At 42.9% G+C, this 14,274-nt stretch overlaps 1 protein-coding gene across 3 annotated transcripts in view; it reads right to left on the bottom strand.

Moving 5' to 3' along the window:
* The window catches only part of TOGARAM2 (TOG array regulator of axonemal microtubules 2), a 477,994-nt gene that overhangs the window by 261,321 nt on the left and 202,399 nt on the right, over positions 1-14,274 (bottom strand). For all 3 annotated transcript variants that reach the window (XM_086926146.1, XM_086926144.1, XM_086926145.1), the window contains one exon: positions 3,528-3,662. In XM_086926146.1, the coding sequence (XP_086782272.1) occupies positions 3,528-3,615 (88 nt within the window). In that variant the 5' untranslated portion in view covers positions 3,616-3,662. The remainder of the gene's footprint in view (positions 1-3,527; positions 3,663-14,274) is intronic.

The following is a 14,274-nucleotide window of genomic DNA, read 5'->3' as shown; positions in this document are numbered from 1 at the left end:
ACTACAACACTCTCTCGCTGACTCACTCTCTATCTCACTAGCTCACAAGTTCACTCTCTCTCTCCAACTCACTATGTCACTCTGTATCTCACTAACTCACTCTCTCTTTCTATCTCACTAAGTCACTTTCACTCTCTCTTAAACTACCTCAATCCTTCTCTATCTCACTACGTCACAACATCACTCATTGTTTCTATCTCACTACCACCAAAAATCACTCTCCATCACTAACTCACTCTCTCTGTCTCACTCTATCTACCTCCCTCTCTCTCACTACCTCACTCTCTCTATTTCACTAAGTCACTTTCACTCTCTTTCACTACCTCACTCTCTCTCTATCTCACTACCTCACAAACTCACTCACTGTTTCTATCTCACTACCTCAGAACATCCCTCTACCTCACTCTTTCACTACTTCACGTTCTCTGTCTCTCACTACCTCACTCTCTATCTACCTATCTCTCACTACATAACTCTCTACCTCACTACTCCACTCTATCTCACTACCTCACAACTTTTCTCTCTCAAAACAGCACTACCTCACTCTCTAGCTCACAACCTCACAACTTCACTCTCTTTCTCTAACTCACTACCTCAATCACTCTCTATCTCACTACCTCACTCTTTCTATCTCACTAACTCACTTTCACTACCTCTTTCTCTATCTCACTACATCACAACATCACTCTATGCTTATATCTCACTACCTCACAACATCCCTCTCCCTCACTACCTCACTCTTTACTACCTCACTCTCTATCTCACTACCTCACTCTCTCTCACTACCTCACTCTCTCTCTATTTCAATACCTCACTCGCTCTCTCTATCTCACTCTCTCTGCTAATGCAATAGGTATCACATATGCAAAAAAAGCTAATGTCAATACAATTGACAATGCCATTTATTTAGGGATACAAAAAAGATAAAAAAATAATGAGCAATTCTAATAGCTCTACCTATAATATTGCCGAGACCATTGCATTGTAAATGCTTGTTTACATTGTGGCCACTATTATGTTAGCCACATGGACCTTGCGCCCTGTATGGGGCAGGGCTAATTATCCCCCTTATAGTCCATTTCCTATGGATTTGGAATTTATTGGGTGCAATGAATTACACCTTTTCTATGCTTTTGGGGAATCATGTGACTTTTAATGTAGCACGCCAAAATCTGCATGCCATGGTAAATACACTACTTTTTTGTTAAATTCTTGAAGGGTTAACCTGACGAAATTTAAGAAAGGGTGCTAACTTTTTCCTACCCAGGAATTACTGATAGATAACATCTGCAGAACTCAGAACTCTGACTTGTGCTGAAAGAGGAGTTTGCACTGGAGTTGGGAAATTCCGGCCCTCTTATAAACAGGTTTGGAGGGATGATATATTAATCCCTATATGTAATTGATACACAACATACGGTATTTTGGATAACTCTAACCGAGTCTTTAACATATACACAACATATAAACAACAAGCTCAAGGGTGTTATTTATAAAAATAGAATTTATCAAGAGAATTTAAGTGGTAAATAATGTCATATACAGATGAAAACAATTCAAATAACAATTAGGCCTGCAGGTACATAGAGAAATAAAATTGGTAAGTAACACAGCAGAACCTAAAGAAACAGCTATCCCAGGTCAGAATTAATAAGACAATAAAGGGATAAGATGAATGTCATCTTATCCCTTTATTGTCTTATTAATTCTGACCTAGGATAGCTGTTTCTTTAGGTTCTGCTGTGTTACTTACCAATTTTATTTCTCTATGTACCTGGAGGCCTAATTGTTATTTGAATTGTTTTCATCTGTATATGACATTATTTACCACTTAAATTCTCTTGATAAATTCTATTTTTCTAAATAACACCCTTGTGCTTGTTGTTTATATGTTGTGTATATGTTAAAGACTCGGTTAGAGTTATCCAAAATACCGTATGTTGTGTATCAATTACATATAGGGATTAATATATCATCCCTCCAAATCTATTCAAAATTAACAAACATTATCTCAAACGAATCCCCTTGTAGGCACCTTACCCTTTTATCTAATTACCCAAGCCCTCAAGGGTATTTTGGGTCGCTCACTGTTTTTTGATCTCTTATAAACAGGGCCTCTATGGCAATGTGCCTAGATGAGAACATTCCGGACCTCACAGATACAACCTTGAACATTGATGTTAAAATGGCACAATTAGGACTGTGGGGAGAAGAGGCACCACCAGGTATAAGAACATTCTCTGAAATGTGATGCTGGTGGTGGCCAGGCATGGCCAGGCATGACTTAGTCTGACGATGGGAATGTCCAGGACCTCTGAATAAAGACACCGGTGCAATGCTGCTGATTGGTGTATGATGTATAATGTCCAAAACTGTGTATTTGTCATGGGAGTACTGCTGAAGGTGTAGAAAATGTCCAAGAAATGTATCTCTAACCATGTCTATAGTTCTGTCGAACGGGCCATGTACGGTTTTTAAAGGTACAGTTGTAAATCAAAATAGGGTAAAGTACAGAACTACCAGACCAGGTTTTGCTTTATATGTTTCTTGAAAATCAATAAAGAAGTTGAAAGAAATATGATTGATTTACTCTGATACTCTCAATTGTAGCGTATCCCAAACAATAGCTGAACTCTTTTTGAGTTTCTATGATGTACGTTTTCTCTGAGCAGAGAGCTATGTCCCTCTTCTTGGGTCTTGTCCATGCAAATATTAACTAGCAAAACAAATATATAAACAGGACTAAGTCATTGTAGCATTGTGTACTACCCAAATGCCAAGTAACATAAATCATAGCAAAACATAAAACCTAACATGAAATAGCCAAATCCCCTGCAGTCCTCCCCCTCCACTGTTATAGAGCAGCCAAATTCCTGTTGTGCATGGCTTTTGCACAGCATTTTTTAAATTATGTTTAGTACCACAAGTCCTGTAATGGCAGCCACAACATTTTCTCTGATGTTGTAGCCAGCAAATTAAATTCGGTAGCGCAAGACCGCATTCCTGAGCAACTAACGATCCAGATATCTCTAACTTTTTCTGCACACCGTGCCCCTCATTAAACACTACTTTCTTGAAAACAGCTAAAAGGATTTACACCAAATCACAAAAAGCACCCTCTCTGAGCAACGTTCTAACTTTGTGGCACATTTGTTATTACTGGATTTGTCAAATGGCGCCAAAGTTATTAACAAAACAAAAAATTCCTTTCCTATGGATATCTGACCTAGTTATAACTACACCACAGTGGGGACTGCCATGATGTGATATGTGTGTATGTGTGGGGCAGGGAGGGGAAGTAGGGAGTGTGTGTAAATGTGTGAACATGTCAATGTAGACCAACACACATCACTATAGCACAATAGAACACATCTCTATTTTTACCGTGAGTCAAAGTTGTTAGTTTGTATATATTAATTTATTTTGGTGCTTTTCCTGGTGAATTAAGCTAAACGTATCTTCTCATTGCAATTCAGTCATTGCTTCATACTAAAAATTGACATAATCACATTTTCCACCAGACTTACCTATATCTGCAGCCATCCATTTATTTCCACACAGCTGTAAGTTGGAGTCGATACTCCCTGTCCGCAGGGAGTGGTATCCTGGCTTCATTTTTGGGACACTTCCACAGTACACAGCCACAGGGGCTCTGAATTTGGCTTGAAAAAGAAAATGGTAGAATTATTCTAGAAACTATTCACATTTACTTCAGGCTCATAGTCAAAGAGTTTTAACTATCTATTGACTGGAAGTACAGTAAATTCAAATAAACTATAGTGCGGGGAATGAGATTTTGATATCAATTTATGATTATGATAAATTTAATAAAGAATCCCATTCATCTGTTTTGGACCGCTCGTATCTGTCATTGAGGAAAGGACCACCCCCGCATTGGTTAGACAAACCCCATTAACTGACGCCACTCTGAAGAACCACTTACAACTGATAAAGTTTTAAGAGTTTTATATAAAGTTAATTTGAATGCGATACAATCCACTCAGGATAAAATCTCAAAGTATACAAAATACAAAAATCAGTTACAATATCAGCCGCTTAAGCTTCGGTGTGAAGTGGTTCCTTCTGCGTCATCTGCAGTAAGATAAAAATCATCAAGTTAATCTGTCCCTACTCTATGCTATGTGACAACCCTACTTCGCAAGTTTCTTCCCTAAAAAGGTGTCAGCAGTTTGACTTCCAAAGAAGTTCAAACTCTCTTTAGCCTCTAAAGGAAATCTTAAGTTTCAGAAGCAGTACCCTATCTGCCTACCCATCCGCTCTGTAAGGGTCCTCGGCCTACTGCTCCCTTGCGCTCTGATGTCTCAGCACATCTGCTCAAGGCATCTATCCTTGTCTTCGCTCTCGCCTTAGCCTAATGCTAATTGCTCCGCGCTCCTCCCCGGGGTGCTGTCCCTAAAATACACAATCACCGTGTGGGTGGAACGCCCCTTGACGCCCACCACGGACTTTCCCCGATGATGTCAACTTCCTGCTTCTTCCATTGGTCCACTCCTTGCGTCGTTCGTTAAGTTGACCTTTTTCTTAGATGTCATCTTCATCATCTCATCGTCGACTTTTATTGATCCTTTCAGATCGAGTATCATATGAATTTAGACAAGGCTTTAACTCTATGTCTCTTAGCTTGACCCTGCTAGGTCCTGTGAATGGTCTTGTCAAAACATAGTCCACATTCAAAGTGTCTCTCCTCACGTTCAAGCAATAAGCTCCGTCCGGCATTGTCACCTTAAATCTAACAAGTGCTAGACTTCTCGGCTCTCACGTCCACATCAAGCTATTTACGACTTTTACAAGCCCTCTAAATTACATACATTTGACTATGCTCCTGCGAACTCTTGACCAGTTAGGTTACAAGCACAAATGACCTAAACTCTTCCAACATTCCTACAGAAACCCTCTACACAGTATAACCTTTGGCATACATTTATATATTCGTACTTTAGCAAATTGACTTAGTTATACTTGAATACATTTCACATCGGATATATACTACATAGAATACGATTGCGTAGAGTATAACTTATGCACTCTCCTTGGTTACATCGTCATGTAAGTTCCTTATACATTCATCCACGTTTCTCTGTTTAAAGTTACACACGTATATGAATTCTACTGTGCACGTTCTACATTTCCTAAGCATTTCTACATTACCCATCATGTATACGGGCCTTCTAAATCTAATGCATTTTAACATGTAAATACATTTACATTTCCTATACCATGTTATCACATTCGTTGGCTTTTATGCTATAATCGCCAACTTAACATTACAATGTGCGTTTCATTCCTATGTTTATGACATATACGTCTAGATATGGCTACGATATACTTTGCATTCAAATTGCGCTCTCTCAGTTCCCCCCTTTGATGACTTTTAGGAGTCATCACTAAAAGCAATTTGAATACATCTCTTATACCGAACTAGTTACATCAGTTCCTCTTTTTATAGATTCAAGTGTTCTCAGACCTTTATACTGTTGATCTTGTAGAACAGCTAGTCTCCTTTCTTGGTCTCTCATCGATCTTTGTAACTGGTTCGACCTATACCATTTATACAATTTTACTAATCCCAATAATGTAATTATACAAATTAATATTATTAATACAGGCTTTAAAATATACCAAACTATACCTTTGCCTAGATTAGCAAACCAACTTCCAACCTTTCCCACTCCATTTCCTACTTTTTCCCAAACATTTACTTTTGATAAATCTTCAATTTCTTGATGAATCTGTGTAATGTTCTGTATGACTTTCTCAAGTGGTTTTGAATTATCAGGAATATATGTACAACATTCCTGAACCTTCAAAGCTTTACAAACTCCGCCTTCTTTTGTTAATATCACATCTAAAGCAAGCCTGTTCTGTAAAACCATTGCTCTAATCGACTGCATCTCACCTTCTACTAACATCAATGATCTTGCAGTACTGGCAGACAACCTATCCACGACTGTTGCTAACCTTCTAATCTTAACATCGTTAAGAATCAACCCTAACAATGGAAACATCGCTCCAAATACATCTCCTACTACTTCTACATCTCCTACTTCCCTTTTCGTTCTCCTCGAAGCCTTTCCTTCTATGATCGCTAAATCCTTTGCATGATATATTTTGGGGAAGACAATTGCCAAGTAACATGAACCATACCAATTGTCAGGCAGTTTTACATAGGCATTTCTCCCACATACAAAATACACATTCGGAATAGCTTGCATTCCTTTCATAAAATCTTTCGTGTAGTACTCTAGTTTAAAAGAGTGCTCGCAACTAACTTCACCTACAAATTCACTCTCATAATACGTTTTGCTTCGAGCTAAACATAACTTTCCTTTCTGCGTTCTATCCAATGCTATTGGACCATTGCTACCTTTCTTTTTATGTGCCTTCTCTTCTTCGGTCCAATCTGTTTTCCATTGTCCTGACATTTTTAGAATCTTCTGCCGTCTGCATCGATCATCTACTTGTGCTATAAACCTTTTCTCTACCTCTGAAACTTTACAAGTCAGATTATTTCTACGTGCATACGATGTATCTAATGTATCCCAAGGAAGAAAGAATTTAGCCAGTCTATCTTCCTTTTTGTAGTAGTCCCACTTATTCATTTGCTTATAATTCGGAACTTCGGGCAGTACCGAATCATAATTTGTAAAGTAGTACTCAAATCCTTCTCTACCATCAAATATACTAAGCAGTAAACTACAGGTTATCCCATAAGTCAATGGGAGATGGTGATATCTAATGCCTTCGTCTACAGAAGCCGGCAATTGCATACAAACGTAGCAATCTTTGGCCTCCATGGCATCGATATATTCGTACAATAATTTAGCATATGCATTTGACCTAAAGTTTCCCTGTGACTCGTCTATATGTAATCTACGAGCTTCATCTGTAAGTAACGCCTTTTCACGTATAACATTGCTCTCCTCCTTCTTTCCCACAAGAGCAGGTTTCAAGGTCGTTACAATTTTTACATTTGCTATTCTTTTATCATTCTCATGTCCTGTCATGTAAGATATCGTTACTACTATGATTATGAGAAATATCACTATTGCTATAAGCGTACCTACTATACATCTAGCTTTTCTGTTTGGGTTGCCGTTCTCCATGTTATCAAAACAGCGTACCTCGTTCTCTAGCGAAAATTCTCTTTCCAGTCTTTGGTTGCTTGTTTGCTTTCACAGTCTTTAAAGTGCTTTTTATCAACAGGTATCTTTTTCACCACAATGTCTTTTTCTCTTCTTAGCAGCAGACACCCCTAGCCCTTCTCCGTCCTCTAAATGTAAGCCCTAAGTTTATTCTTCTTTCCACTCGGCGCTAGGTTATCTTCTTCTTTATAACATACGTACAAAAGTCTTTATGCATCAACAATTATTTTCGGACCTGCAGCTTTCACAACAATTATTAACAGTTCAAAGCGAATAACTTTTTCTTCTTCTTCTGACATTTGCTGACCAACTGTTGGAAATTGTAATCTTTTTAGCACTAAATCTTGGATTTTACTCAGACGTGGGGGTATAGGAAGTGTGAAAGTCAGTAACCCCTCAGTCTCGAGTCCAGGCGCCAACATCCATATCTCCACTGCCACAAATGGATCGAGATCGATTACTTTCACGCTCTTCACTCTCCCAGATTTCTGTCCCCAATACATCTGCTAGATAAGTCCACTCTGGGGTGGCGTACCTTCTGCAGGGCACACGTACCCTTCTCGATCTTCGTGGACTCTCAGTTCCTGAATCTGTCGTCTCTTCCTCCTGATCCGATTCTTCAGCGATCGGGGCAAGAGTTCTTTCCTTTTTCCTTTCCGAACTTGGCCTTCTCCTTCTCTCCGGCCAACTAGCTTCGTTGCTTTCCGTCTTTCCGCTCCTTGTTCCAGGACCCGTCTCTTGGTCACTCTCAGTTTGCTCGATATCTGTGTCGGACTCCCAATTACTTTCTTCTCCTGAGGCGACTTCGGTCCCACTAGTGTCCTGACCTTCGTCGCCCTGATCCAACACAGTTTCAGCTTCTTCGATCACCTCCACAGCTTGGCTTTCCCCCTCTATGGCTTCTCCGCTTCCCGCCGGATTCTCATCCGAGAGAGGAGCTGTGTCTTCTGGAGGTGTTGGCACTCTTCGGGTGTGTGAGGCATGTATCCAGTTTGACAGACCCCCACACTTCACTGCGGTATTCGTTACAAGTATGACTTGAAACGGTCCTCGCCAACGCACGTCTAAGCAGTTCTTCCTGACATGCTTCTTCACCAGAACCCAGTCTCCTGGACTCAGGTCGTGGCACAAATCTTGTACTGATGGAACCTCTGCAGCCTGGACCTGGAGGGACACAGAATTAACGGCATCAGATAGTCCCTTGCAGTAGTCCAAGATCAAATCGTCTGTGATGTTCACTAGCGCTGCAGTCGGAACCGATGGCAATCTCATAGCTCTCCCCATTAGCACTTCATGTGGAGAGGGGCCTGTTCTTCTATCAGGTGTGCTACGTATGCTCATAAGAACTACTGGAAGTGCGTCTGGCCAACTCAGGGATGTCGATGAACAAACTTTAGCCAGTCTGGACTTGATAGTACTGTTAATTTGCTCTACGATCCCTGAAGCTTCTGGTCGATAGCTGCAGTGTAACTTCTGATCGATATTCAAAGCTGAACACAGCATCTTCACCACTTCGCTATTGAAATGAGTTCCTCTGTCCGATTCCAAAGAGGATGGCACCCCAAACCTCGGTATCAACTCTCTAAGTAGCAATTTTGCTACTGTAAGTGTATCGCACCTACGTGTAGGATAAGCCTCAACCCATCTAGAAAATATGCAGACAATCACTAACACGTATCTGAGTCTGTTGCATGGAGGCATTTCTATGAAGTCAATCTGCATCCTATTGAAAGGCCCCCCCGACCTTCCTATGTGACTCAAGGTAACTGGTGTTCTCTTTCCCACATTTAGTTGCTGACAGATCGTACATCGCTGACACACTGCTTCTGCCGCTACTCTAAACTTGGGATTGAACCACGTTTGTCTGAATACTCTCACCATAGCATCTCTTCCTATGTGTGCTGATCCATGCAATTTCCTTGCCATTGGACTAACAAGCTCATTTGGTAATACTGCCCTTCCGTCGGCAGAAACCCAGAAATTCATCTCACTTTTTTCACACCCTGCTGTTTCCCAGCTCTTTTTCTCATCATTTGGTGCATTTTCCTGTACAGCTCTCAATTCATCCCACGTATCTACAGTATCTAGCAACATGGTCAATTCAGTTCTTTCCTGGACTCCCCCCACCTTGACATCAGTGTGAGAATATCCCTGCTCCGCGCAATAGCGCGCTACTTCATCTGCGTATTTGTTTCCTAGTGATACAAAATCCACATTTTTTGTATGTGCTACACATCTGACCACAGCTATGGCCATAGGTTTTTGCAAAGCCTCTAACAGTAGTTTCACGAATTCTCCATTCCTAATAGGAGAACCCGAGGAGGTCATGTAACCTCTTTGAGACCATAACTGCCCGTAATCATGAACTACGCCGAAACCATACTGGCTATCGGTGTATATAGTGACTCGAAGTCTGTCGCCTGCTAGACAAGCACGAGTCAAAGCCACAATTTCAGCTACCTGTGCGGAGTGTACTCCTTCCAGGCAAGCGGCTTCTATAACTCTGGTAATCGTGCATACTGCATAAGCTGCTCTCAGCTGACCGACATCGTTTCTTACGCATGAACCATCAACGAAGAAAATTTCGTCTGGGTCTGTCAATGGCTCATCTACGATATCAGGTCTCGGTTTGGTACATAGTTCAGTCACATCGAGGCAGTCATGCTCTGTACAATTTTCATCGTCCACTTCATTCGGAAGTGGCATCAAGGTTGCAGGATTCAAGACAGAGCATCTCTTTAGGGTCACATTCTCGGCAGCCAGTATGACCTGCTCGTAGCGTGTGAGCCTGCTATTCGTCAGATGCTGAGTCTTAGTCCTGGTCATTAACAGTTCTACAGAATGTGGTACATACACTTCTAACTGATGTCCCATAACTACGCTTTCAGATCGTTCAATGCTGACACCCGTTGCAGCTACGGATTTGAGACATCCGGGCAATGCTGCGGCTACTGGATCCAGTAGCCGAAAAGTACGCCACTGGCCTGCGCGCATCTCCATGGACCTGAGCTAAAACTGCTAAAGCGCATCCCTCTCTTTCGCAGCAGTAAAGCAAAAATGGTTTGGTGTAATCTGGCATTCCTAAAGCCGGGGCACGACATAAGTCCTCCCTCAGCTGCAAAAACGCCATCAAACACTCTTTGTCCCATGGTACCGGATCACTTACTCCTTTGTGCGTCAGTTGTAATAACGGTTTGGCCTTCAGTGAAAAGTTTGCTATCCACTGTCGACAATAACCAACCATGCCTAGAAACATCCTGACTTCTCTTTGTGTCGTAGGCGCGTTCATTTTCATAATCGCCTCTATTCTGTCTGGAGACACCTTCCGCTTTCCCTTTTCAATCCTATGGCCCAAGTATTGCACCTCAGTCTTACAATATTGTAATTTACTTGGAGACACCTTGTGTCCGTTCTCGGCCAAGTGATTTAACAAGGTGATGGTGTCTTCTCTGCAAGCTTCCTCAGTTTCTGACGCAACTAGGAGGTCGTCTATGTACTGGACTAGAACTGAATTCTTGGGCAGTACCAGACTCTCAAGATTTCGTTTCAATAACTGGTTAAAGATCGATGGGCTCTCTGTATACCCCTGAGGGATACGACACCATGTTAAGACGCGATCTTCCAGCTTGAAAGCGAAAAGATACTGGCTCTCTTCGTCTAACGGTATCGAAAAGAAAGCCTGACACAAATCTATCACGGTAAACCATTCAGCTTGGAACGGTATCTGAAACAATATCACTGATGGATTCGGTACCACTGGACAACATGAGACAACAATGTTATTAATCTTTCGAAGATCCTGCACTATCCTGTATTTTCCACTAGGTTTCTGCAAACCCATGATCGGGGAGTTACATGGACTTCCCACGATCTCCTTCAGTATTCCCTGCTTAATCATGGATTCGATCACAGGCTTAATCCCTGCAATCGTCTCTGGCGTTAGCTTATACTGTGGTGTTCTTGGATACTCAGCATGGGGTCTTACCAATATTTTTACCGGTTCCACTCCTTTGATCAATCCTATTTCTTCCCCAGTAAAATCCCATACCTCAGCTGAGACTTTCTCTCTCAAGTCTTGTGGAAGCTCCTCCACTGTTAAGGTAGGATAAAGTTCCACACACTCTTTTGAGTTTACGACTTTAAAATCAGCGTCCTCATCATTGGTCTGCACTTCTACTCCCTCAGGTGTGCAATGTATCGTGCAATTCAGTTTGCACAGCAAATCTCTCCCTAATAAGCACACAGGACTAGAATCGCAGATCACAAACTGATGTTCGTCACTGTAATTCCCTATCCTTACTGACACTGGTTCGGTCAAGGGATTTGTCATCCTTTTGTTCGCGACTCCTACCACCTGAACCGTTTCTCCTGATATTGGCAGACCCGGGACGACCGCAGATCTCAACGTGGATCGAGTGGCCCCCGTATCCACCAAAAAGGTTGTAGGACATCCCGCTATTTCCGCCTCTACGTATGGTCCCCTCTGATCTACTTCCAAAGCGGCTCCTAGAGTACAGTCTTCCTCCCTATTCGCCCGCTGCCCTGTAAGAGGATCAACGTAGTAGCATTCCTCTCCTCCTACAAACAATGGCATCTGTCTGTAGGTTTTCCCTCCGTTTGAGATGCGAGGTGGTTGAGGAAACGGGGCTCGAGGAGTCTGAGTCCCCCCTTTGACAAACTTGCCCTTCGGGACTGTGGCTCCCTTAACCACGTTGTTCTGAACCTCTTCCTCCTCCTGCTCAAGATCCCCTGACTCAACATTGTAAGGACACTCGCGTCGCCAGTGTCCCACCTCATTACACTGATGGCATCTTGTTGTCTTTTTCAGTGTCGCGATATCCATTCTCGGTCTCTGTCTTTCTTCCTCGTCTCTGCTCTGATTATTCTGTTTCTTTGCCTGCGTTCCTGTTCCCTGCTGCCGCGGTTTATCCTTTCCAGCAGCTTGCATTTGCACTAGCATTAACTTTTCTTTAAGTTTCTTTGCCTTAGAGTCTATCTCGTCACTACAGTACCTTGCATACCTCAGAATTTCATCCAAAGGCTTGTTCTGCCAACAGATCAGATGCTGCTGGATCATTAGACATATTTCTGGTCTTAATCCGAGGACAAACTTCGAAACAAACTGTCCTATGTCCTTGGGATCCATCACATCTAACCCGCTGTACTGCTTGAATGCTTTCAGTAATCTCTCATAGAACTCATGAACTGTCTCTTTCGGCTCCTGAGTAGTTCGATCTATCTTTACCCAGTCTATGTCTTGCACCGGCACTTTCTCTTTTAGCCATGTTATTACTCTCTCGTATTTTTCCATGACTCTGACTGATGGACCATTCGTCCGGGTATCTCTCGGAGGCTCACAATTAGGCCATTCAACACTGAGCTTGCATGCCGTCCACAAGTCTCCGGGTACTACGATGTCGAACAGTGTGTTCAAATCGATCCACAGTACCTTCGAGATCTTCACGAATCTTTCTACCTGCTTATACCACTCGACGGGATTATCCCTAAGCTTTGGGAAGGAATTGGTGAATGCCGCCAAATCCCCCCTACTCCAGGGCACATGAACGTAGCTTCCATTCGCGATTTCTCGCAAAGGGAAGGCTTCCATTCGCATCAAGCCTGTGTCCTGGGACTCCTCAAGCACACTCCGTCTGACAGAGCCCTTTCTGGACCATCTTTCCTCCCATCTATCTAGATCTCTCCATATTCTGATACTTACGATCAATTCCCTTATGTGTACTTTCAGCGCGATCGTTCTGCGATCATCCAAATCCTGATCCGTGCAAGTTAGCCTATGGTTACTCTGTAAAGCCTTAGTTCGTGACAGGTCTACCATGTACCTATTTGCTAAATTAGATAAGTTCTCATGAGCTGACCTCGCCCTCCGAGTAATATCTTTGGATAGGAACAGTATCTCATCTGGTGTATACGAGGCTAATCTCTCTAATGGCACTGTACCATCAATCAATTCATCCAGATCTGCCTTCAAACTCATTACGTCAAGCCGTTTTGCTTTTATTTCCGCTTTCAGCATTTCAGTTCTATGTTCTTCTCTCATATCCCTCTCACCTCCACTATGCGCCCTACGCCTGAGCACAGGTGAGTTATGAGGAGTCTTCCTTCCATCTCTTCGTTCCCACCCTTCTAGATCCCAAGCCTTTCCATCTCCACGTGGGGTATGGTGGAATAAGGCTCCGTCCCCCAACCCTACGTTCCGATTTTTAGGCTCGGTTTCTCCAGATGTGAGATAGGATCCACCGTTCTGCTCTAACCCACTATAACTCGCTTGCTGTCTGGTGTCGCTTAATAAACGATAGGGTCCGTCACGACCCTCCATGTTCCCGTGATCTCTTTCGCGATCACCGGATGGATGGCGAGACGTTTCGCGACTTCCTATGTTCTCCTGACTCCGTCCACTATCACCGGATGCATGTCGAGACGCTTCGCGACTCTCCATGTTTCCGTGACTCCAATGTCTCACATTCTCACCTGGGGCATGGTGTGTGCACCTAAAGGTATTCTGGTACTCCTGTGTCCTACGTTCCCCTTCACTGAAGGTGACGCGAGGCACTTCGCCACACCCTGCACTTCTGTCTTCGCACATTAGCCTATTGCTGTTATCAGCGGGATAAGTATCTCTTCTGCTCTCTTGGCTTCCTCTCTCCCACTCGGGGCTGCTTTCGCCAGCTCCACAATGAGAGAGAATCCTGTTATCCTGCTCTCTCCACTCGGATCCCGTTTCTAAACTTTTATTCCGAGCCTCTTCGGCAGCGTCCCATTCTCTCAGGTATTCCCTTAATTCCTTATGGGTTTTCGGTTTAGGACCCCTCAAATCCATTGGTCCTCTTCGACCTCCCTGTTCTACCCTGGGACCCGTTGCGGAATCTAATGGGGTACTCCGACTTATTGGTGCTCGTATTTGCCTGTGGGGATTCATTGTGGCATTCCTATTCTCCTCTTCTGCTCTTTCATTTTCCCATCGTGCCTGTTCCTCCTGCTGGACCCCTTCTGGGTTATAGATTGACACAATAGGGCCTATGGTGACCGGGACCTGCAAAGCGTCCGGCATTTGGTATGACCTAGCGCATTGCGTCTCCGGCACCTTCTGGAC

The sequence above is a fragment of the Lissotriton vulgaris genome, chromosome 6 (assembly GCF_964263255.1).
Source record: "Lissotriton vulgaris chromosome 6, aLisVul1.2, whole genome shotgun sequence".
NCBI lineage: Eukaryota > Metazoa > Chordata > Amphibia > Caudata > Salamandridae > Lissotriton > Lissotriton vulgaris.
Note: the sequence above shows the minus strand (reverse complement) of the source record. Positions and strands in the feature narration are given on the sequence as shown.